Here is a 26,874-nt window from a genome sequence, read left to right on the forward strand (position 1 = left end):
ATCTCTTCCCTATTTAGAAAGCATCATTGCCTGGATTTGAAACTCTTCAAATGGTGGCCTGTTGCTGGAGAGACAACAACAGAAGCCCCAGATGATGCAATATGTTATTCTTTGTGGCCCTTTTGATACTTCATTTGGTGTAAACCTAGGCATCACTGTAACCTCCTCCCCTGTTGACCCCCGGTGACAATCAATGATGGTCCAATTAAAAGTAACATGCAATACTCACGCCTAGTAAACCACCACCCTGAAATTAAAAGGAGGAAATCAATCAAAAAGGAGAAAAACAATCAACATCTCTATTAAGCAATGTTTCCTTAGTTTTAATGCCCTTTAATATATTTGTGCGAGTATAGAAAATCAGGCACACTTCTGGCATAAACATCTCTTTCCCAGAAGTTTTTTTGTTTTTTGTGCATTGAATGGCCATAGTAGCGAAAACGCAGCATTGCCATTCACAACCTACATCAGGTATCTTCAACTTTTTTTAGACCCAGGACTCACTAACTAGGTGATCAAAAACAAGATACCTAACAGGTTTTTGTTTTTTTGTATAATGTATTATGCCTTCACACAATACTTTGCTTTACGTATTTGTTTTTGCAAATTATAAGGGCCATGTCATGCAGCCAGTATGCCTTAACCATTTCAATCACACAGCAGTATTGTGGCACAAATCTCATCAGCCAATATTGAGGGACACTTCAATGAACTAACCTGCAAAATCTTGCAGGAAACACAAGCCTCTCCCTGAGTGAAAGATGTTGTGGATCATTAAGGCATTACATTAATGTTTCCAATACTCACAGTTCCGCCAGTAAGTCCCCCAGTAAGGTCCTAAAGAAGATAAAGAAATAAGTTAGTCCATGTTTTATGAAAATGATAAATATAGTGAACATTTTGATGATTTCACACTTATAAACCACAAGAAGTCTAATCATGGTATGCAGAGGATGGCTCTACCTCTCCTCCCCTGTTGACCCCCGGTGACAATTAATGATGTTCCATTTAAAAGTAATAGGCAATACTTACGCCCAGTAAACTGCCATCCTGAATCAGAAAGGAGGAAAACAATTTTTAGACAATCAACATCTCTTTTAAGCAATGTTTCTTTAGTTTTAATGCCCTTTAAAATCTTTGTGGGAGTATAGAAAATCAGGCACACTTCTGGCATAAACATCTCTTTCCCAGAAATATTTGGGTTGTTTGTGCAGTGAATGGCCATAACAGGGAAAACGCAGCATTGGCATTCATAACCTACATCAGGTATCTTCAACCTTTTTTAGACCCAGGACTCACTAACTAGGTGATCAAAAATAAGATACCTAACAGGCTGCCCCCCCCCCTTTTTGTATAATGTAATATGCCTTCACACAACACTTTTGTTTACGTATAGCGTGTTCTCCTTCAGGGAGAGCACGTGTTGTGGTGGGGTCTACTGAGCCACCCCTCTGTTACCAGGCAGGGTCTCTAAAGATGGCCTGGGGCAGTGATTGGTTCACTGATTTGCTCGGGTAAAAGTTATGTTGCAATTTTGGTGGGAGGGATAAAGGTTTAAATACTCTGCACGCAGCCTTGTACTTTCTCTTTTGCTGCGTGCAACGGATCACCCCCCCACCCGCCCTAGAGTAAGGGGTTGTTGCGTTGACTTTGCTATGTCTGTCATGGGGTCGTCTGCCTTTGAGCAGGGGCCTGGTAGGGGCCTGGTAGGAATTTTTCCACCTGGCAAATTGGCTGGCTGGGTGGTTTTTGCCTACTGCGTAGCAAATCGTCACAACTTGTAAGGTTGTGGTTAGGCAATCTGGTGGAGGTTATAAATCTGGTGGAGGAGGGGTTAGGATAGGCTGTGCCTGCCCCTCCATGGTTGCTGCGGAAAGGGAATTCCATTAAAGGAATCCTGGGGCTTGCCATCTTTTCGTCCAATCCCTGGAATGGGACTAGGGCCGGCAAGCCTTCGGGGAGCAGGCGGGTGAGAGCTGAGGGTCTGTGACTCAGCTCCAATTCCTCCCCGACTTGCTTTCCCCCGCACTGTCTTTCGGTGGTGCCCGGAAGTCAGTTCTGTCCCCAGGCGGGGGACAGATAGTCTTAACCAATGCCTAAACAACCACTCACGGTTTGTATTTGAATAAAGTTGTGGCCAAAATCATGCCAAAAATCTTAAACAAAAATTACGTGTCTGTTGTGAGTTATTTGGGGGTTGGATTGGGGACCTCGACACGCAATTGTTTTTGCAAGTATAAGGGCTATGTCATGCAGCCAGCATGCTTTTGCCATTTCAATCATGCAGCAGTATTGTGGCACGAATCTCATCAGCCAATATTGAGGGACACTTGAATGAACTAATCAGCAATATCTTGCAGTAAGGACAAGGCCCCTCCCCCACTGAAGGATGTTGTGGATGATTCAGCATTACATAGAGGATTTCCAATACTCACACGTCTGCTACCACCGCCCTAAACAAGATAAAGAAATATGTTATTCCTTCATGTTTCATGAACATGATAAACATAGTGAACTTTTTGATTATTTCACACTGCCAAACTAGTCCAGGCCAACCTACTTCTTATGTTAAAGGTTTTTGTTTTTGTTTTTTTGTATAATGTATTATGCCTTCACACAATACTTTGCTTTACATATTTGTTTTTGCAAATTATAAGTGCCATGTCATGCAGCCAGTATGCCTTAACCATTTCAATCACACAGCAGTATTGTGGCACAAATCTCATCAGCCAATATTGAGGGACACTTCAATGAACTAATCTGCAAAATCTTGCAAGAAACACAACCCCACCCCCCAGTGAAGGATGTTGTGGATCATTAAGGCAATTCATAGAGGATTGCCAATACTCACTTTTCCACCAAGAACGCCCTAAAGATGATAAAGAAATATGTTAGTCAATCATATTATAGGAACATGATAAATATAGTGAACATTTTTGATAGAAGGCATCATTGACTGGACGTCCTACTGACCTGGCAACTTCTACCGTTTTGACTGGTTTGAATTTTGCAGCCATTGCTATTGATCTTTCCCCTCTTAGGATGCTAGTCCAGGGCCACCTACTCCTTATGTTTAAAGCCACAGGCACATTTCATCTATCTTTGTGTGTTTGTGGGGTGTGTGTGTTTTAACTCCCTTCAAGGATCACAACCATGGTACTCTTATGAGTATGCAAGGGAGCAAGTAGGCTGTATAAAAGATCCTTTATGTGCTGTAAACCTTGGCATCACTTTATTAGCATACAGAACTTTGAAGCATGAAGGTGGCGGCCTTCCCGGGCGTTTTTCCAACAAAACCTACCAAATAACTCCTAGAGCTGTTGAATCTTGTTGGAACTGATGAAGAACTTTGCAGTCAACAACATTTCTCAAAGCAACTTTGGAACTTGTACCTTTGGGACTGCTTTGCATTTTGCGGCCATTGCAACTCACCCTTCACCTGTTCTAATGCTGCTCCAGGACAAACTACTCCTTATGTTAAAGCCACAGTCACATTTAATCTCTCTCTCTCTCTCCCCCATCTCTCTCTGTGTGTTAAATACCTTCAAAGAATGAAGATATATTGTTAAATACCTTCAAAGATTAAAGATATAAAATCACTAATATACTAAATTCGCACTTAGAAAACCACCACTGAAACAGAAAGGATGAAATCAATATTTCTACAACCAACATTTCTTTTAAGCAATGTTTCCTTAGCTAAAAACCTTTAATACCCTTTTGGGAGTATACAAAGTCAGGCACACATGTTTTCTGAACATGAACAGAAAAAATATTGGCAACTTCTCCCCCCCCCCCCCCATATTGTCAGTGGCACCATCTGCCTTGATGCATCATCCCAGCGATCCTTATCTAACTCATATCACTTTTGCCTGTGGCCTCTGCAAGACTGCCTGATCCTAAAAGACAGATTGTGATTGACAGAAACGAGAGGCAACTGGCATCTGGGATAAACAGTTGTGGGCAATTATGACATGCAGTTGATTTGATTGCTCAATATTGTTGTTTTTTCAAAAATAATTAATGATATTCATGTTAAAAGTGATGTGCAATACTTACGCCTAATAAACCACCAAACTGAAACAGAAAGGAGGAAATTGATTTTGTTACAATCATGTCTTTTAAACAATTTATCATTAGTTAACAACCTTTAATACCCTTGTGGGAGTATAGAAAATTGGGCACACTTCTGGCATAAACATCTCCTTCTCAGGAGTGTTCCCGTAACTCTTTTAGTAAAAGGCCATAACAGGAAAATGGTTGCAATGCTATATCATCTAAATCAAATATGTGTTTCAAATACCTTCAAGTACTACAACCATGGTATTCAGGGGGAAACAGTTGTTTCCAGAAATCAAAACTTCTTATACTTTGTGTAAAGTATTTGTTTTTATAAGTATTAGGGCCATGTCATGCAGCAAAGGTGCTTTAACGAGTTTAACCATTTCAACTACACAGCAGTATTGTGGGAGGGATCTAATCACCCAATACTGAGGGACACGTCAATGAACGAATTTGCAAAATCTTGCACCACCCTTGCTGTGAGCAGAGCCTGAGTACTTCTCTGTGGCTCTCATCTGTCACTTCTGTGTGGCTTTTCTACAAACTAATGTGCAAAACCAGGCAATAAAAGACAAGGGCGCCTCATGGGAAGAAACTACAGACCATTCAGACAATACAGGGAAGATTTGCAAATCACCACCACACTATATTTTCGGTTTGGCTTGCAGGGTTCCTATGTGGATCTGGTTGGCCACTATGAGACCACAATGCTGGCCTTATATTTTTGTGTTCTTGTAATCCTTATGATCTTGAAAGTCAAATGCTTGATCACCTCTCAGTATGGCCCCTTATCCTTACTGTAAAGGTAAAGGTAAAGGTAAAGGGACCCCCTGAACATTAGGTCCAGTCACAGATGATTCTGGGGTTGTGGTGCTCATCTCGCTTTACTGGCCAGAGCAGCACACAGAAACGCCATTTACCTTCCCGCCAGAGCAGTACCTATTTGTCTACTTGCACTTTGACGTGCTTTCGAACTGCTAGGTTGGCAGGAGCAGGGACCGAGTAACGGGAGCTCACCCCCTCGCGGGGATTTGAACCACCAACCTTCCGATCGGCAAGCCCTAGGCTCTGTGGTTTGGACCACAGCGTCACCCACGTCCCTCATCCTTACTGTAGAACATTTTAAAACTGCAGAAATCAATTTATGGGCACGTATGCAAATTCTCATTTTATTCTATTTTTCCTTTTAATCACTTTATTAGACCTGAAAACAATTTTGGAAATTAGAGGGTGTGTGTTGAACCAACATGGATCCTAGCCAGCATCCAGATGTTCCCAAGCATGCAGGAATCTTGGAAACCCTTTTATTTATCCACTGGAAACATGAAAATGACATCCATTTTTAGCTAAAGGGGATTTTTTTTTTTTTAATCATTCAGTTCTCTCAATGCATAAAAGATTTGTAATACTTACAAGCTGAGGGGCCTAAGTTTAAAAACAAAAACAGCAATTAGATTGATTGGTCTGCAAGCCTCTTAAGACAAATAAAATACCATCAGCCCCCCTCCACCCCTTCAACAAAAGCTGATTCAAGTGGTGGCTCAGCTGGTCTGGTTGAATTTCTGGGACAAAATAATTTTTACCTTCTTTTAAACAAAGAATACAGCAAATCCATAAAAGAAATTATTAGAAGAAGCAGCAATATATAAAAAAGATTGAAGCCAGCAACAGTTCACTCAAAAGCATTGCAAAATGGGCTCACTCTGGGGCTCACTTAAAGATCTGAACTCAGAAAGCCAAAAAAAATGTTCTGTTGGGAGGAAGTTCCACCACCAAGAAAGCTATGTGCCTAGAACCCACCAACCTATTCATTCTCAAGGTCAAGCCAATGAGAAGGCCTCTGAGACTGATCTTAGAGCCATTGGATCATAGGAAGCTGCCTTATACTGAGCCATATCACTGCCCCATACATCTCAGTATTGTCTACTCTGACTGGTCGCAGCTCTCCAGGGTTTCAAACAGGAAATTTTCCCAGCTCATGTGTGCGAGTATGTGCATCAAACAAAACCGAGATATTGAATTCATATATGCAGAACATTTCAGCTTCTGTCTTCAGGAGGCTTGAAACATTTTGCTATATGAATTCAGTTTCTCTATTTTGTTAGCACAAAGAACGATGAAACACTTGGAGGCTAAACTTCTCTGAATAAAGTTCCTTATGTGTGAAAAACACATTTTGTCACTATGGATGCAATCCCATGCATACTACATGATAATACGTCCTCTTAAACCTAATGGGACTTACTTCCTATTAAACAAAACAAAACAAAACAGGCTTGTGCTGCCATTGTTATCCTTCGTATTCAGGAAGCTATCGTTTCTATGCCAGCTCCTTCCATTTTTCCATGGTGTAGAATCCTAAAAGGAAGTGAATTTCCCTCATTTTTATCCAAATGGAAAACATTTACAATTAAATTGATCCCTTAAGTTTAATTGTAGGTTTTAGATCCCATGTGTAGAATAGCCCCTAAATGCAGGGAGTTTTCATAAATGCCTCAAGGAGCATTTATGGCCTACAGCTCACTGAATATCTAGCTAAGCAGTATTGAAATATTCTACATGGCTCCCTTAAGTGCAAAAACAGACTTACCGAGATGCTCCCATCTGGGCAAAGGAGAAAGACAAGAAGAGCAGTGGTCACAACCTGGAGATGCATCTTGGCTTTGCGTTGGTGTCTTTCAGGAGTGAAGTCACCAAGGTGAAGAATGAGCAGTTTTACCTGCTGTATTTATACTATAATTCTGTCCTCAATTTTCAAGCCTGGTTGACCAAATGTAATACCTCTATTGTCAAGGGAACCTATGACTTTTGTCAATAAGGAAAGGTCAATTCATCATAACTATCATCACATGGAAAGTAGTGGTTGGTTCCAAACACCAGAGGCCAACTTGGCAACAAAGAATAGGCGGCATTATTCTTCCTAACTTGGGTGTTAAAATGGCCCAAATTGACCTTTTCTAACTATGTGCAATGAGGGATGTGCCAGAACTTCTTTGTGACATGGATAATGCCTACATTTCTGAGTATAATTGAGGAGACCCTTACGAAGATGGAATGAATTTCTGAGGTGGCAATTCTTAAGCAAATTCAAAGAATAAGGTGGTCTACAAAGCAGTGGGGCAGCCTGGTACACTTGCCCTGGGCCTGCCAGACTTACGCTGTCATGCCAATAACACCTTGTTCCTCCCAGACAACCAAGGACTCCCGCCCCGGGTTTTAGATGAGCTGTGCATGAGCCTGTCCCACAGAGTTCAGCAAGTTGCTTAGATATTACTACCTTTACAATTCCAGTATTTAATATGTGCAAATGTTTGAAATTCACTACGTTAAATCCCAATCCGAAACAAGGTCGTGAATTTCAAAGTGTAATCCAGTGGGGCTGAGTCAGAGTTTTTGGTTCCTATCCTAACCTGCACATCATATCAGCGAGTCAAGGACTGGTTTTATTTAGTATAATCAGGTCTTTAACGTCCCTTGAGGGACAGCCAAATTTAAATAACAATTTGACACACAGCTGTGAGGCATTTGCGAGCTTTTTTGCGGAGAAGGTCTTGTTGCTCCGCCATGACCTCCCTGCCAATTTGGATACAATAAAGGAACTGGAGGCCCCTCAACTGTCCTCAGGTCCAGTATTGGACCACTTCAACCGGATATCCCCAGCCGATGTGGACAGACTCCTCCGAGCTGGAAAGCCCACCACCTGTCCTCTCGACCTGTGCCCGTCTTGGCTGATTAGAGCGTGTCCAGGCGAGGTGCGGGCCCTCCTGGGGGATATCATCAATTTGTCCTTTGGCACGGGGACATTCCCAGGGGAACTGAAGGAAGCAGTGGTGCGCCCACTCTTAAACAAAACATCATTAGATCCTTTAGATCTATCCAATTACCGCCCGGTTTTGAGTCTTCAGTTCCTGGGTAAGGTGATTGAGAGAGCAGTTGCTGAACAGCTTGGTGGGTTTCTGGATGAAACATTGGCTCTGGATCCATTCCAGTCCGGCTTCCGCGCTGGTCATGGGACTGAGATGGCTCTGGTTGCCCTAACAGATGATCTTCGTAGAGAGCTGGATCAAGGTGGGTCGGGGCTGCTGATTCTTCTAGATCTGTCAGCAGCTTTCGACATGGTCGATCACGAACTTCTGGACCACCGCTTTGCCGACCTGGGGATCCAGGGCACAGTCCTTCAATGGCTGCGCTCGTTTCTCTCTGGTCGGGGACAGAGGGTGGCGCTTGGGGGGGGAATTGTCATCGCGCCACTCCTTGGTGTGTGGAGTACCTCAGGGTGCAATATTCTCCCCGATGCTTTTCAACATCTTTATGCACCCCCTCGCCCAGCTTGTCTGGAGTTCTGGGCTGGGTTGCCATCAGTATGCTGATGACACCCAACTCTATCTGTTGATGGATGGCCATCCTGACTTGGCCCCAGACACACTGACCAGATGTTTGGAAGCTGTGGCTGGATGGTTATGTGGGAGCCGGTTGAAGCTAAATCCTTCGAAGACAGAGGTCCTGTGGCTGGGACGGGACGATATAGGATTGGGGGGGCAACTCCCATCTCTTGCGGGGGCGCAATTAGTGCCAGCACCGTCCGTTAAGAGTTTGGGTGTAATCTTCAACACCTCCCTTTCCATGGAGGCGCAGATTGCAGCTACAACAAAGGCGGCATTTTTCCATCTCCGCCAAGCTAAGCAGCTGGCTCCTTAGCTCTCTCGCCCTGACCTAGCCACTGTGATCCACGCGACGGTCACCTCCAGACTGGATTATTGTAACTCGCTCTATGTGGGGCTGCCCTTGAGACTGATCCAGAAACTCCAGCAGGTGCAGAATGCTGCAGCGAGACTTCGCTGCGAGATCACATTCACCCGGTGCTATACCAGCTGCACTGGCTCCTGGTGGAGTACAGGATCAGGTTTAAGGTGCTGGTTTTAACCTTTAAAGCCCTATATGGCCTAGGACCATCGTACCTACGGGACCGCCTCTCCTGGTATGCCCCACAGAGAAACTTACGGTCTTCAAATAAAAACATCTTGAAGGTACCAGGCCACAGAGAAGTTAGGCTGGCCTCAACTAGAGCCAGGGCTTTTTCGGCCGTGGCTCCGATCTGGTGGAACACTCTGTCACAAGAGACCAGGGCCCTGCGGGACTTGACATCTTTCCGCAGGGCCTGCAAGACAGAGAAGAAAAACAAAACAGCTGGTAACTTGTGTTCTGGACGTAGCATGGGATAGATACTATTTTTTTGTTCTAGGTCTGTTCTAGAGTCACAAGTCAGTATGTTGCAACTTTCCTATGATTTTACATCACAGAACACCCTCTACCCATCACCTGCAAACCAGTCATTCACCATCTTACGCTTGTCCTTTACCTGACCTTTCTACATATGTTTATGCATACTAATCAGAACATAACCTGCCAGAACAGCAAAGGGCAAGTAAATGTGACAATCTGGATATTGTCAGTTTTTTATCAGTTGCCTGGGTTATTTTTGGCTATCTGCTGTTGCCTATGATAGAACAATCTTTCCAGGAACTTGGTGTCTCAGTAGATCCCATTCTTCTGCTTCAGCAATAAGTTTTAACAGCATTTATTGCAACTGATAACAGGCCTTTGATCCAGCTTCTGGCTCCTGAGAAATGGAACTATGTTCTTTTTTCTATAAACAAAAACAAAACACCTGACCTACACAACCAAGGCACATTGCAGATTAGCATTTGAATGTCAGAACAAGTTGTCCAGATATCACCTGAGAATGTCTTCTTTCATGATCAAAGAAGGCTATGTGCCAATGACAGGACTCCCCTGCCCCTGCAGTTTATGTGCCTGTGCTCCCTGCATGACAGACACTTTCAACAAGTATCCATATGTCCTCCAGCTCATACCTATAGGCTACAGAAAGAAGCAAACACTTTGCATTCAGGTCCTAAATTCAGTTTCCAGCATCTCCTGGTAAGGCTGGGAAAAACTCCTATATGAAACCCCAAAGAGCTACCATAGAATCATAGAATCATAGAGTTGGAAGAGACCACAAGGGTCATCGAGTCCAACCCCCTGCCAAGCAGGAAACACCATCAGAGCACTCCTGACATATGGTTGTCAAGCCTCTGCTTAAAGACCTCCAAAGAAGGAGACTCCACCACACTCCTTGGCAGCAAATTCCACTGTCGAACAGCTCTTACTGTCAGGAAGTTCTTCCTAATGTTTAGGTGGAATCTTCTTTCTTGTAGTTTGTATCCATTGCTCCGTGTCCGCTTCTCTGGAGCAGCAGAAAACAACCTTTCTCCCTCCTCTATGTGACATCCTTTTATATATTTGAACATGGCTATCATATCACCCCTTAACCTCCTCTTCTCCAGGCTAAACATGCCCAGCTCCCTTAGCCGATCCTCATAAGGCATTGTTTCCAGGCCTTTGACCATTTTGGTTGCCCTCCTCTGTACACGTTCTAGTTTGTCAGTGTCCTTCTTGAACTGTGGTGCCCAGAACTGGACACAGTACTCCAGGTGAGGTCTGACCAGAGCAGAATACAGTGGCACTATAACTTCCCTTGATCTAGATGCTATACTCCTATTGATGCAGCCCAGAATTGCATTGGCTTTTTTAGCTGCCGCGTCACACTGTTGGCTCATGTTAAGTTTGTGGTCAACCAAGACTCCTAGATCCTTTTCACATGTACTGCTCTCAAGCCAGGTGTCACCCATCTTGTATTTGTGCCTCTCATTTTTTTTGCCCAAGTGCAATACTTTACATTTCTCCCTGTTAAAATTCATCTTGTTTGTTTTGGCCCAGTTCTCTAATCTGTCAAGGTCGTTTTGAAGTGTGATCCTGTCTTCTGGGGTGTTAGCCACCCCTCCCAGTTTGGTGTCATCTGCAAATTTGATCAGGATGCCCTTGAGTCCATCATCCAAGTCGTTGATAAAGATGTTGAATAAGACCGGGCCCAAGACAGAACCCTGTGGCACCCCACTAGTCACTCTTCTCCAGGATGAAGAGGAACCATTGATGAGCACCCTTTGGGTCCGGTCAGTCAGCCAGTTACAAATCCACTGAGTGGTAGCATAGTCAAGACCGCATTTTACCAGCTTCTTTACAAGAATATCATGGGGCACCTTGTCAAATGCCTTGCTGAAATCAAGGTAGACTACATCCACTGCGTTCCCTTCATCTACCAGGCTTGTAATTCTGTCAAAAAATGAGATCAGGTTAGTCTGACATGACTTATTTTTCAGAAATCCATGCTGACTATTGGTGATCACAGCATTCCTTTCTAGGTGCTCACAGATTGTTTGCTTAATGATCTGCTCCAGAATCTTCCCTGGTATTGATGTTAGACTGACTGGGCGGTAATTATTTGGGTCCTCTCTTTCCCCCTTTTTGAAAATAGGGACAACATTTGCCCTCCTCCAGTCTGCCGGGACTTCGCCTGTTCTCCAGGAATTCTCAAAGATGACTGCCAGTGGTTCTGAGATCACATCTGCCAGTTCTTTTAATACTCTTGGATGCAGTTCATCTGGCCCTGGAGACTTGAATACATCTAAACTAGCCAAGTATTCTTGTACTATCTCCTTAGTTATTCTGGGCTGTGTTTCCTCTGCTGAATCATTTCCTCCAAATTCTTCAGGTCGGGCATTGTTTTCTTTATCGGAGAAGACTGAGGCAAAGAAGGCATTGAGGAGTTCAGCCCTTTCTGTGTCCCCTGTTTGCATTTCACCATCTTCTCCTCTGAGTGACCCCACTGTTTCTTTGTTCTTCCTTTTGCTACGAACATACCCATAAAAGCCTTTTTTGTTGCTTTTAACCTCTCTAGCAAGCCTGAGTTCATTCTGTGCTTTAGCTTTTCTGACTTTGTGTCTACACGTGCTGGCTATTTGTTTGAATTCCTCTTTGGTGGTTTCCCCCCTTTTCCATTTTTTGTACATATCCTTTTTTAATCTTAACTCAGTTAAAAGTTCTTTAGATAGCCACCCTGGCTTCTTTAGGCACCTTCCATGTTTCCGTCTCATTGGTATTGCCTGAAGTTGTGCTTTTACTATCTCCCTCTTAACAAACTCCCAGCCATCATGAACTCCCTTTCCTTTTAGTATTACTGTCCATGGGATCTCACCCAGCACTTCCCTAAGTTTTATGAAGTCGGCTTTCTTAAAGTCAAGAAATTGAGTCCTAGTATGCTTGGCTGCTCCTTTCCGTTGTATAGTAAACTTCAGAAGAGCATGATCACTTGCGCCTAATGATCCTTCCACTTCTACCCCATTAACCAGGTCATCGACATTGGTTAGGACCAGATCTAAAATGGCTGTTCCTCTTGTTGCTTCTCCCACTTTCTGGACAATGAAGTTGTCTGCAAGGCCAGTGAGGAATCTGTTTGACCTTATGCTCTTGGCTGAGTTTGACATCCAACAAATATCTGGGTAATTGAAGTCCCCCATTACTACTATCTCCCTTCCTTTTGCATGCTTGGCCATCTGTTCCAGGAAGGCATCATCTATGTCCTCCGTTTGGCTTGGGGATCTATAGTAAACTCCCACAATGAGGTCACTATTATTCTTCTCTCCCTTAATTTTGACCCAAATGCTCTCACTTTGGCTTTGAGGTTCTAAATCTTGGATCTCTTCACAGGTATACACATCCCTGACATATAACGCCACCCCTCCTCCTTTCTTGTCTGGTCTGTTTCTCTGAAATAGATTGTATCCCTCCATTTTTACATTCCAATCGTGGGACTTATCCCACCAGGTTTCAGTGATGCCTATTATGTCATATTTAGTTTGCTGTACCAAGAGCTCAAGCTCATCTTGTTTATTTCCCATGCTTTGTGCATTAGTGTACAGACATTGAAGTCCATTAGTCATTCCCCCGTGTCTCTTATTTAAGGATTTTTTCCTCCCACCACTAGGTCTGCTTGCTGTTTGCTCCATTTGGTCTATGACATTTGGATGATCATCTTCATCAATTAATAGACTCCTACCTTCAGGAGCACTGTCTCCCTCCCCCGCATTAGTCAGTTTAAAGCCCTCCTGATGAGGTTTCTTAGTTTTTTGGCAAAAACATTCCTCCCAACCGTTGTGAGGTGCAGCCCATCGCTTGCCAGAAGTCCATCCTCAAGAAACTGCAGTCCGTGATCTAAGAATCCAAACCGTTCCTGTTTACACCATTTGCGAAGCCAGCTGTTTACTTCCACTATTTTCCTCTCTCTCCCTGGGCCACGTCGTTCAACTGGGAGGACAGATGAGATGACGATTTGTGCATTTAATTGCTTCAATTTCCTGCCCAGAGCCTCGTAGTCTCTTTTGATCTTCTGGAGGCTATTGCTTGCAGTGTCATTGGTTCCCACATGAACCAAGAGGAAGGGGTATTTGTCAGTGGGTTTTATGATTCCTTGCAGTCGTTCAGTTACATCTTGGATCTTAGCCCCGGGGAGACAGCACACTTCCCGAGACATCTTGTCAGGCCCACAGATCACTGCTTCTGTTCCCCTCAGTAAGGAATCCCCTATCACCACTACACGCCTTCTCTTAGGTTTGGTCAGGGTTCTTCCGTGAGCGGTCCGTTCCAAGGTCGCCTGCACATTCCCTGAGGACTGACTTTGCTGCTCATCTTCATATACGTGATCGACTGTGATGAGGGAGAGATCCTCAAATGGAGTCTGCTCTTTGTCTTCCATGCTAGGGGAGAGGACCTCAAAGCGATTGTGTATTTCTAGACAATCAGAGCGAACCCTGGGCCTCCTACTTCTTTGAGTCACGTTTCTCCACATATCGGGCTCCTGTGTTGGTGAACTAGCCGCCTCCTCAGGGGAGTCCCCTGTCTCCTCCTTGGTGGAGACGGTGTGCTCTGTTGCTTCCAAGAAGAGCTCCAGCTCTCTAATTCTTTGGAGCGTAGCTACACGTTCCTCCAGTTGCTGGACTTTGTCTTTTAGGAGGGCAATCAACATGCAATTGCTGCAGGTAAAGCTGCCTGCAACCTTTGGCAAGATGGCAAACATTGCGCAGGAACCGCAGGCGACTGCAGCTGTTCCCTCCCCCTCCATCTTGAGATGTGTCGTTGGGCTTGAGACTAGCTCCCCTAAATCTAAAAGATGGATCAAACTGCGCGCGTCGCTAGGCGCGCGCCGCTGGCCTACAAGGTCTGATAAGCTCCTCCCACAGCTAATCACCTGCCTCAACAGAAACCCTGCCCCCTCTGACCTTTGACCAGGGAAAGCAGCTAATCAGCCACAAGAATCACACACACAAGAAACCCCTTTTGGCTCCTTCTTCAGCCGCTGCCCTGCAAACACTGATAAGCTCCTCCCACAGCTAATCACCTGCCTCAACAGAAACCCTGCCCCCTCTGACCTTTGACCAGGGAAAGCAGCTAATCAGCCACAAGAATCACACACACAAGAAACCCCTTTTGGCTCCTTCTTCAGCCGCTGCCCTGCAAACACTGATAAGCTCCTCCCACAGCTAATCACCTGCCTCAACAGAAACCCTGCCCCCTCTGACCTTTGACCAGGGAAAGCAGCTAATCAGCCACAAGAATCACACACACAAGAAACCCCTTTTGGCTCCTTCTTCAGCCGCTGCCCTGCAAACACCATCAACTAGAATATACGGTATTGAGCTAGATAGACCAATGGTCTGTCTCAATGCAATACAACTTCCCATGTTCCTACTGAAGCTTCGAGTTCAAACTGATTCACTTATTATCCACCTGACTGCCTTGTCACATACCTAAGAGGTGCAAAGTGAAATTGGATACATTCTAATGGCCCACTCAAAATTCCAACCGCCTCTTTTATTCCTAAAACATTCTAAAATGTTGGCTTCTGGTTCTCTATTTCTGAAAGAGGAAGTTTCTCTCTACCAGATTTAAGACTATATTATGAGGCATCCTGCATCTGTTGAATCCAGGAGTGGGTGACATTAAAAAATACAGACCTGTTAGATCTAGAGGGACATGATAATAGATTTGGATGGCATGTGTATTTATGGTACGATAAAATCAAAGTACACAGGGGTTTCAGAATCATATTATAAGAAAATCCATTATTAAAGTTTGGGAGAAATATAAAGATATGTTAGAACAAAAAACACCATGGTAACTTTCACCACTAGAAGTAATTTCATTAAAGAAAGTAAATATGAGGAGTAATTTGCTGATGCATAGAGCTGCTAACAGAAATAGAAAATCAGGTAAAATTAAAGGAATTTGAAGAGGTGAAAGAACAAGTATCAGATTGGTTGCAATACTTTCAACAAATATAAAAAAGAATGGGAAATGTTTATTATGTATTTACAAAATTATTGTAAACAGGTGAAAACATTGGTAGGATTTTAGGAACACTTGTAATTTAAGGAGGATTTATAGGTAATATGGGGTGTGAAAAGCTGGAATAGTATTGATATGCAGTTGAAAAGAAAGTCTGAAGTAACCAGGGACAAGATGGGGGGAAGTAGCAAGATTCATAGAATCTCAATTTTTGGATTTGATATTCTTTTGGATTATCTTTTTTCTCTTTCTTTTCTTTTCTTTTCTTTTTTCTATTATATTCTTTTGAGAACCAATACAAAAAAATAATAATTCCAACCGCCTCTTTTATTCCTAAAACATTCTAACATGTTGGCTTCTATTCCATTTCACTCTGCCTTAATGAAGGCAGCCCCCATGACAGTGGGAAATCGTAGGTGAAGGAAAAACAAGAATGATTGAAGGTAAATCAACATTGCAAATTTCCCCCAGGGATGGGGTGAATGGGCTTCACTCGCAGTTCGTCTTGATAGCTGGCTCTTGCTCTGGCATGGAATGCAGGTGGTAGGGAGGCACTGAGTGCAAAAGCACCTCACCTGGTGAAACCCCTCTAATGCTGCCATTAAGAAGCAGAGGTTCTCCTGTTAATTAGAGCTTAATTGGACTAAAGTACAGGTGCATGCTAGAAGGGATGAGATCACAAACTGCAGAACAAATCAACTGCAAGGACTTTAAGGTCTGAATTTGGGATAAGACTTCATTCGGTGCAAAAGACAGTGGGGTGGAAGGGAGCCTACGGTTTCTTTATTTAAAGTTTTCTTCTCTATATTTATGATTCGGCAGCCCTCCTCTGAATGTTAGTTGAAATTAAATTTGTACAAGTGAGGAGGGAAGAACTTGGATTATAAATATGGAATATAACGTCAAACAGAACTGTGTGTGTAAAAAGGAAAAAGGGAGAGAAGCTCTATTTTGCAAAATGTTTACGATGGAAACTTAGAGTTGACTCTACCCCATCCTTTATTATGTATGAAGTGAACTGAATAATGCTAAGAGGATTTGGAATTTAATTTATTTGGAAGGATAATTGGCCATATATCTTCAGCTGGAAGGAAGGGTGAAAGGAGTCTGTGAAGGAAATGATAATGTTCTTTATTAAGTTATCTGCAGTTTGATAGAGAACTCTTCTTCCCAGGCTGAGGGGGAAATGGTGACAAGTCTATTTACTGGGACAGAGCGACTTTTGCAGCTGTTGTTAAAGTTCTCAGTGCAAAAAAACGAAGCATGGGATGGAGCGATGGAGAAATTTCTTGAACAACAATGGGATATCAGCTCCCCCCAAGGCATGGTGGGTAACAGCAATAATTGGGGAAAGAAAAACATAACATCTTACAAGGGCAAGAAGAAACACCACGGGCAGAATAATTGTCACACAAAGGAAGAACAAGGATATGGTTTGAGTTCCTCACTTGCAGTTTTATAAATCATTTAATTGTCAACACGAATAGAAGTTATTAATATTGCAGTTGTTGTATAAGAGATTATTATTATGACCGGAATATAATTGAAACTAATAAGGTTTTGGAACGCAGAAATAAAGAAAAACATCAAATCATCAAATCTAGCACGCGGGAGGCCAACGTAACTAAATTATATTATTTGGTATTTGAATGATTGGTATTAATAATTATATTATAAATTGGTATTGTTATAATGAGGCTATTATTGAATACATTATTGAATGATGGGGTTATTATTGGTATAATAGTATAGTGTCCAGATCAAGGGAAGTAATAGTTCCACTCTATTCTGCCTTAGTCAGACCACACTTGGAATACTGTGTCCAATTCTGGGCACCACAATTTAAGAAGGATGTTGACAAGCTGGAATGTGTGCAGAGGAGGGCAACCAAGATGATCAATGGTCTGGAAACCAAGCCTTATGAGGAGTACTGGAAGGAGCTGGGTATGTTTAGCTAGGAAAAGAGAAGACTGAGATATGATAGCCATCTTCAAATATCTTTAAATATCTTAAGGACTACTACATGGAGGAGGGAGCATGCTTGTTTTCTCCTTCTCTGAAGGGTACAAGTTGCTACAAGTTGCAAAAAGGGAGATTCCGACTAAACATTTGGAAAAAACTTTCTGACAGTAAGACCTGTTCAGCAGTGGAACAGACTCCTACAATGGTGGTGGACTTTCGTTCCTTGGAGGTTTTTAAACAGAGGTAGGATGGCCAACTGTCATGGATGCTTTAGCTGAGATTGCTGCATTGCAGGGCATTGGACTAGATGACCCTTGGGGTCCCTTCGACCTCTATGATTCTACCTAACAGTAGGCTAGCCAGCATCCAAAAAGTGCTTTTAAAAATGAGTTACTGATGGTGTGTTGAATCAGAAACCTATATCAGATCAATAGTGAACAGGGTGGCAAAGGAGAGCTGGTTGGTTGTAGGTCTTTTGGCTACTTTTAGGGGAATTGTCACAGCTCTGAAAAGAATAGACTAATCTGGACATACCATTCACCAAAATCACAGTAAAGAGGTATGCTCCCAAATGTATTGATGGAATTCAGTTTTTAAGGACTGACTGGGGATGAAAGCTGCAGATATAATGCAAAAGCATGGCTTTGGCCTGCAGAACAATTTTAAACAACCTATACAGCTGTTGTTGTTGTTTAGTCGTTCAGTCTTGTCCGACTCTTCGTGACCCCATCGACCAGAGCACGCCAGGCACTCCTGTCTTCCACTGTCACCCGCAGTTTGGTCAGATTCATGTTTGTAGCTTCGAGAACACTGTCTAACCATCTCGTCCTCTGTCGTCCCCTTCTCCTTGTGCCCTCCATCTTTCCCAACATCAGGGTCTTTTCCAGGGAGTCTTCTCTTCTCATGAGGTGGCCAAAGTATTGGAGCCTCAGCTTCACGATCTGTCCTTCCAGTGAGCACTCAGGGCTGATTTCCTTAAGAATGGAGAGGTTTGATCTTCTTGCGGTTCATGGGACTCTCAAGAGTCTCCTCCAGCACCATATTTCAAAAGCGTCAATTCTTCGGCGATCAGCCTTCTTTATGGTCCAGCTCTCACTTCCATACATCACCACTGGGAAAACCATAGATTTTACTATACGGACCTTTGTTGGCAAGGTGATGTCTTTACTTTTTAAAATGCTGTCTAGGTTTGTCATTGCTTTCCTCCCAAGAAGCAGGCATCTCTTAATTTCGTGGCTGCTGTCACCATCTGCAGTGATCTGTGAACCTATACAGCTACCTGAAGCCTATTATCTATTTGGCAGCTAACTCATAATGTGCTGCATGAAATGCCTAAATTTGATCACCTACCACAAGTAGTGTTCCTCTGTCAATATTCCCAGTTTAACTCTATGGCTAAACTATGGAATTTACTTGTACAGGAGACAGGAAAGGCCATCAACCTGGATGGCTTCAAAAGAGGATTAGAGGAATTCATGGAGGTAAATTCTATGAAAGACTACTGGCCGTGACAGGTCTGCTTCCACGTTCAGAGGCTGCATGCTTCCATATGTTGGTTGTTGGAAGCCACAGAAGGGGAGAGTGCTCTTGTGGGTCCTGCTTGCGGGCTTCCCACGGGCATCTGATGAGAACAGGATGCTGGACTTGGTGGGCCATTGGGCTGCTCCAGCAGACTCTGCTTATGCTTGGTAGCCCCACGTTCATTGTGATGCATAATCAGTCCGTTACTTTCAGAACTGCAACAATTTACCTGAATTTAATGCTAAATCTTGCTATGCAATGGTGTGTGATATTGAAAATGATAATCTAGAAAGGACCAATTGGTTAAAGGGATACAGGTCGGAGCTAAACAATATAAATTAAGAGCATTTGCAGATGACCTAGTTTTGACTTTACAGGAGCCAGAGTCTAGTACAACCAGAGTTTTAGAATTGATTCAGGAGTTTGGTCGGTTAGCAGGATTTAAATTGAATAAATAAAAAACAAAGGTTTTGGAAAAGAATTTAACAGAAACTGAGAAAGAGAGGTTTCAGAATGAGACAGGTTTGACAGTGGTTAAGAAAGTGAAGTATTTGGGGATTAAAATGACAGCTAGAAATGGGAATTTATTCAAAGATAAACTATGATAAATGTTGGACTGAGATAAAGAAAGATTTAGAAATATGGTCAAATTTGAAGCTATTACTGTTAGGCCGTATTGCTGCGATAAAGATGAATGTATTGCCTAGAATGTTATTTCTATTTCAGACACTGCAAATTATTGACAAAATGGACTGTTTCAAGAAGTGGCAGAAAGACATATCCAGATTTGTCTGGCAGGGCAAAAAGCCAAGAATAAAATTTAAAATATTGACTGATGCAAAAGAAAGAAGAGGCTTTGCCCTGCCAGACTTAAAACTCTATTATGAATCAGCAGCTTTCTGCTACTTGAAAGAATGGCTGCTTCTTGAAAACACAGACATTTTGGAATTTAGAAGGATTTAATAATGTTTTTGGTTGGCATGCATATTTATGGTATGAAAAGGTCAAAGTGCATAGAATGTTTAAAAATCACATTGTCAGGAAAGCATTGTTTAATGTCTGGACAAGGTATAAAGATTTACTTGAAAATAAAACCCCAAGGTGGTTGTCACCAATGGAAGCAAAGGCTCTAAAAAAGCTCAATATGGAGGCCAAATGGCCAAAATATTGGGAAATTTTGGAGCAGGAGGGAGATAAATTAAAACTGCAGAGTTTTGAAAAGCTAAAAAGTAAAGTGCGAGACTGGCTTCATTATCACCAGATAATGGAGGCGTACAAATTGGACAGAAAAATTGGCTTCCAGGTGGAAAAATCAAAATTGGAAACAGAATTGCTAGAACCCAAAACTAAGATTTTGTCAAGAATGTATAACCTGCTGCTGAAATGGAATACTCAGGATGAAACAGTAAAATCTGCTATGATTAAATGGGCACAAGATGTTGGACCTAACATAATGATGGCTGACTGGGAACAGTTATGGACCACTGGTATGAAATTCACGGCATCTAATGCCTTAAGAGAGAATATTATGAAAATGATATACAGGTGGTACATGACACCAGTCAAGCTAGCAAAAATCTATCATTTGCCCGATAATAAATGTTGGAAATGTAAAGAAACCGAAGGTACATTTTTTCACCTTTGGTGGACGTGCCCAAGGATTAAGACCTTCTGGGAAATGATCTATAATGAAATGAAAAAGGTGTTTAAATACACCTTCCCGAAGAAACCAGTGGCCTTTCTCCTGGGCATGGTCAGCCAACAGGTGCGAAAGAAGGATAGAATTTTCTTTATGTATGCCACGACAGCAGCAAGAATACTTATCGCGCAGTTTTGGAAGACACAAGAATTACCCACTCTGGAAGATTGGCAGATGAAGGTGATGGACTACATGGAACTGGCAGAAATGACCGGCAGAATCAGAGACCAGGGAGAAGAGACGGTGGAAGAAAATTGGAAGAAATTTAAAGACTATCTACAGAAATATTATAAGATTAATGAATGTTAGAAGGATATCGGATTGAACGTATAAGGTTATTAGTAATAAAGTGGTGAAGGAGTACAGAAAATTCAAAGGTTAAAATTAAAAGGTTTTAATTTGTTAAGATATTAAGGAGATTAAGATATATTAAGATATTAAGATGAAGATATAAATTAGGTAAGATAGAGGGAAGGGATTTGCTGATCAAATATATGAATGGGAATACAGTGAAGGGAGGTGTGGGGAAGTCTGGGAAATAAGTAAATGCAAGGAATATTATGAAATGGAATTGTTTTTATCTGTTTTTCTTTTTTTTCTTTTTTGTGTTATTCTTTTTGTCGTGTTGTATTTTTGTATTTTTGTACTTTTGTATTTTTCTGTTGTTTTTTCTTTTTATGTAAAAACCTTAATAAAAATATTATATATATATAAAAAAGATATTGAAAATGATAATCAAGGTCATTTTTGAGAGTGGCATTAAGCCACTTCTTCTCTGTCACTCTGTGGGCATGGGTGCCCACTTTTTACACACCAGTGCCAGTGCAGGTAAGAATAATATTGCAGTTGGCTATGCCAGGTTTGTCTCTGCTTATCTTTCCGCTTTAGCTACAGCGGTTCATTTATTTAAGATAACGTCTCATTTTTACGCATGTGATTTATACCTCTCTGCCTCTCAGTTACAGATCTTTCTTTCATTCCATTTTCCTGTCTTGATATAAGATGGCTGTTTTCCTTTGTCTTTCTTTTCATTTTCTCATGCTAAGCATTTCTAAAGTTGCCTTAAGTAGGCACTCAAGCTGTTCCACCTTCTTTTTCTTTATCGTGTGGGGTTTTTTTGGGGTGAAGGACCTCTGTCCTACCCTACATGTATTCATTATAAACTCTGAAGGCAGCCTATCATGTGTTCATTGTGCTCCTGTGAACATCTGAAAGGGGCCTGAGTTATGCTACAATGTCTTTCTTTCTTTCTCAAGTGAATCTCTTTTGATTCTTTTATTCATGCTACCACACCATATTGTAGAAATGTATCTGTATGTTTCTACAGTCCATATTTTCTTGTCAATCTATACTTCTACGGCTTCAACTGGCATTTGTTGTATTGGCTAGCTATTTTATTATTTATTTATTATTACATTTATATCCCATTTCCCCCTAAGTAACTCAAGCTGCCGTACATAGTTCTCCCCTCTTCCCATTTTATCCACAAACAACCCTGTGAGGTTGTTTAGGTTAAAAGACAGTGGTTTCGTACACTTGAAATGTTGCAAGGTCTCTCTCTCTCACACACACACATACCCCACAGCACAATAAAAATTGCTCCATATTATATACATTGGTACACTTTTATATGTTTCCACATTGAATGCTGTCTGTTCACACCAGTGGGTGGAGCAGTTTTTACACTTTACAAGGTTGGTTTCCTTGCAACTCCAAACCTCCCTACTCTGAAAACGTCTCCATGTGGTTGCCATATTTACAGCTACACCATTATATATCTATCAGGTACAATGTCCTAAAAGCCTAGGACAAATTTTTATTTTTAAAAAAATAATCTTTGTAAAGTGAACATGATTGGATCTCTGCCCAACACATCTTTCATTATACTTTGAAGAGGCAATAGTGGCTTATCTTAACCAGAGATTATTGGCCTTACATAACTGGACAAATTTTAAAATTAAAGCAAAGTTTTTGGTGTGAACATACATGAGCTAAATGAGGTGGCAGGGGTCACTGCTGCCTCATTACCGTGTCTGCCAAGGAATTCAACTGACAATGAAATCCTCTCAAGCATTCAGCTGTTCCACCAATATATTCATTTCACTTCCTACCTCTAAAATGAATAGTCCTTCTACCCCATAAACATCTTTTAGGATGGTTTAATTTTGAAATGTACAGTTGTATCTATGCAGCTGGGTACTTTCATGGTGAAGGAGAAGACTTGCAAGAAGAGCTGGCAAGAACCATAATGTGAAATTATGTTTGTATCTACCTATCCTTATCCGTAACAGAACCTAAGATGAGTAACTGAAACAACTACACATTGCTTCCCTATGTACCCCTTCCTCTGTTGTTACCCATGTTAAAGCTTAGATTGCATACCCCTTGGGGCTGTCCTCTTGCAACTTTCTGCCATGTCTTCTGGACTGGTTGTGCATATGTATGTTATGCATGGGGCAATGTAGCCATGCTCTTTATAATATTTAACAGGTAGATTGGTGAGCATTATCTTAGCTGCATTTTACTTTTGGTCTTCGTTGGTAATGGCAGTTTAAATTGTTGTGTTGTGCACAGAGATAATTAGTGACGGGGGATGGGCTCCACATTCTGTAAATAATAAACAAAACTATGCATACTGATGGTACTAGAAAAGCAACTGGGCAGTATCTCTCTTTAAAGAAAAACATGGTTTTGCATAAGCAAGCCTGTAATTATAGCACAAACATCAATGAAAGTACTTGGGCAGTAATTTCTTGCATTATATGCCACACGGTAGAAGCTGAGATTACTAAATTGAGGTGGAACTGCATGAGAATTGAATGGTGTAGCACCTTCAAAGTCCTGTAACTTTAATGGAGATCAAATCATAGCCCCAGATTTCAACACCATAGAGCAGTGGTTTTCAACCAGTGTGCCATGGCACCCTGGGGTGCCTTGAACGATGGTCAGGGGTGCTGTGGGCAACCCTGGCCTCTATCCCTCTTCCTTTCCTCCCTCCTCTATCCCTCTTCCTTTCCTCCTGCCCTCTCGCATCTCTGTACCCCCAAAGGCCTGGCAGCTGTTTGTTGCAGCAGCCCTGGCTACAAGCTCCCCAGGCGAATGGTGCCTCTGGGGCAGCCCAGGGGGTGTTTCCCAGGTTCCTGTGGGGCAGTGTGAGGGGGCACCTCTCTTTGGGGCAGGGGGGCAGCTCAAAGACTGGGGGGCAGCAGCGGCTTCACCGAGAACTCCAAAAGAGAGGGGAGAAGAGAGGAGCCTGAGGGAAGACTTCACAGGGGAGAATTGTTTGAAAAAGGGTGAGAAGCTACTAGCTCTGCAGGCAAGGGGTGACAAGCTGGGCTCCTGAGCAGGGCCATCTTAAGCATATCAGGCGCCGTGGTGCAAAAGATCTCTCCGACCTTTTTTAGGAAGGTTCCCCAGAGTTGTTGACCTTTTTTTTAGGGAGCTAACACCACACTTACACATTATCTCTGAAGCCCTCAGAACAAGAAAATCTAATAAAGTCCTCAATTCCAAAGCAAGACTCACTCAAGACTCAGCAGTTCTTCTAATTCATCCTCATGATTCAAATCACCACATATCAAAAAGTTAAAGCGATCACCAGTTTCTTGTTCTTTAAATAAATTGATAAAGACACAGACAATGAAGTTCCCGGCCAATTTGTGTTTAAGTACAAAGCTGATGTTTTCAAATATTGTGGGGAGTGGGGTGGGGTGGGTGTGGGTGTAAAGCAGTGACATCCTGAACCTAAAAAGGACCCAAAACTTCAGTCACAAAGGCTGCAGCCCTGACTGCACTTACCTAAGAGTAAGCCGTGCTGAATCTAATAGGACCTTACTTCTGCATAGACAGTAGGACTGCAACAAGAAGCACAGTTGGGAATTAGGGCTTTCTATTTTAAGTCTCAACCAGAGGAAAATGTAATATTGGAGATTAGGGAGAAAGGAATATGAATACAGTGGTGCCCCGCAAGACGAATGCCTCGCAAGACAGAAAACCCGCTAGACGAAAGGGTTTTCCGTTTTTCGATGCGCTTCGCAGGACGAATTTCCCTATGGGCTTGCTTTGCAAGACGAAAATGTCTTGCGAGTCTTGAGATTTTTTTTCGCTCCCTACCCCCTTTTTCTAAGCCGCTAAACCGCTAATAGCCTTTTAGCAGCTAATCCGCTAATCCCTTAAGCCTTTAATAGCCACTAATAGCCGCTAATAGCGCTAAGCCGCTAAGCCGCTAATAGGGTTGCTTCGCAAGACGAAGAAACCGCTAGACGAAGAGACTCGTGGAACAAATTAATTTCGTCTTGCGAGGCACCACTGTAGATTGGGCGGAGGGGGCGGACAGGAGACCAAAACCACAGGTAGCAAGACAAGGCACACTTTCTGGGGAGCATGTCTCACGCACAGTTGCTTGGGGCGAGGACTGCAGAGGGACCATAGTTGGGTTTTGCGTGTGTGTTTTTCAGAAAAACGTAGAATTGAAAGGGACCCTGTGGGTCATCCAGCCCAACCCCCTGCAATGCTTTTTAGCTTGCATTGATCTCAAAAACCTTTGCAGCCCAGGTAGAGGAGGAAGAAAGTGGGCAAATTGGGGGGCGCCTCTCTTCTTCTTTGCCATTGCCCGCCTCCCTCTTCACATAGGGCCAGCCGCCTCACAGCAGAACAGAGCACGAGGCAGCAACTGAGCAAAGCCAGGCGCCTGGGTGCATGCGCCACTGCGTCAAGTGAGGGTGCGTGCGCCGCTCCTGCTGAGCGTTGGCTCGGTTTTTCCCCTTTTAGCCTTCTGCCGCCCTGTAATAGAACTTCCTCAGTGCCCCTATAGTTTTATGTGCTTTGACTTTCATTGCCTAAACATGACAATTCCAAGCGAGGGTTTCACTAGAGTACACCCAGATATCTAAGTGAGCAAGTTTGTCCCATAGCTTGCACCATTTAAATCTAGGGTTGTGTTTGCTAAAAATCATAATCGTGGTCTTAGAGTAAGTTATAGATACCTTTTCCTGTTTACAATATGTGCTGATCACTTCCAAGAGTTTTTTGAGGTCCAGCCGGGAAAGGGAGAGGAGCACTAACTCATCTGTCTACATCAAGACTTTGATCTAATTACTGTAGAGGTGAAATTTTCTTCTTCATCATCACCATCATCTTCGTTTATTAATACCTTGCCCATCTGGCTGGGTCTTCCCCAGCCACTCTGGGCAGCTCCCAACAGAATATTAATAATAATGATAAAAAAGTGATGAAACATCAAACATTAAAAACCTCCCTGAACAGGACCGCCTTCAGATGTCTTTTAAAAGTCAGTTGTTTATTTCCCTGACATCTGATGGGAGGGCATTCCACAGAGAGGGCGCCACTACCAAATCATTACTATAAAAGTTTTTAAAAGGGGGAGCCAGGACGCAGCCTTGCTTCACCCCTTCACCTTGCCTTTCACTGTCTTTAACCAATGAGTGAATTCAGAGGTGCTACTGATGAGTGTTTGTTTTGGACACTAGGCAACAGTAATCCACAGAGCTCTAAATATCTGTTTTGCCTTTTAGTGCTTTATTTGGCAGGCAAAATAAAGGACGGGTTGGTGAGGGGGGGTGATTGAGGGCTTAAAATTACTTTACCTGGTGCAGAAATGACTTCAAACAAACAATAAAGGGGAGAAAAGAGAGCAACAAATTCTATTTCTCTTCCTCAACAGAGCTTTGCTTCCAACCTCCTAACAGGGTTTGCAAAACCCTTCAGAGGGAGATTTGAACCAGGATTTATTCAATTCGGGAAGGGAAAGAGAGGATAGGAAGCAAGAGGGATGTGATGTGATTATATATATATATATCACATTAAATAGAGTTGCCATATTTCAAGAAGTGTAAATAATCCAGACACAAAAAATGTGGAGCCCCCAAGCCTGGGAAGTCTCGAAGCAACAGAGTTGGACAGACTGCAATAATGTAGCTAAGTCAAACGTGAGCCATTAAAAGTCTCTCTCAGACTTGTTTCTGGCTCCACACAGTCTCAACCCCAAGCTCTGTTGCACTCCCTGGCCGCTGAGGGAGACAGGGCAGAGGATGGAGGCTACTCTCTCCTCCATGGCCCTCCCTAGACTTTCATTCCCCTTCCTTCCCTCTCTGGAATCTCCTCAGGATCTCTCTTCTCTCTCGGGCCTTCAAGTCTCCTCAGAATCTCCTCAGGATTCCCTCCAAAATCTTGTGAGGGAGAGGCCTTCCCTTAGCCCTCTTCTGCAGTTGCACCAGGCTGAGCCACATGAGCGTTTTTTGTCAATTTTAATCACAAGCTCTTTTGACTACTTCAGATGAGAAGTGTGGAATAAATCCATGAAATAAAATTATCATCAACAAAATTAAGCTCAACGGCTGAGGCTTGGGCTAGTGGTTCGTGTCTTAATA

General features: G+C 42.7%; 1 protein-coding gene across 1 annotated transcript in view; it reads right to left on the reverse strand.

Moving 5' to 3' along the window:
* Window positions 1-2,740: 2,740 nt before the first annotated feature.
* Window positions 2,741-26,874, reverse strand: part of LOC310684726 (uncharacterized protein) — a 58,972-nt gene continuing 34,838 nt past the window's right edge. Inside the window, exon 15 of the mRNA XM_083456217.1 lies at window positions 2,741-2,776. Within this exon, the coding sequence (XP_083312343.1) occupies window positions 2,756-2,776 (21 nt within the window). The 3' untranslated portion in view covers window positions 2,741-2,755. The remainder of the gene's footprint in view (window positions 2,777-26,874) is intronic.

The sequence above is a fragment of the Podarcis tiliguerta genome (genome assembly GCF_965153285.1).
Source record: "Podarcis tiliguerta genome assembly, chromosome: 8".
In the NCBI taxonomy this organism is placed as follows: domain Eukaryota; kingdom Metazoa; phylum Chordata; class Lepidosauria; order Squamata; family Lacertidae; genus Podarcis; species Podarcis tiliguerta.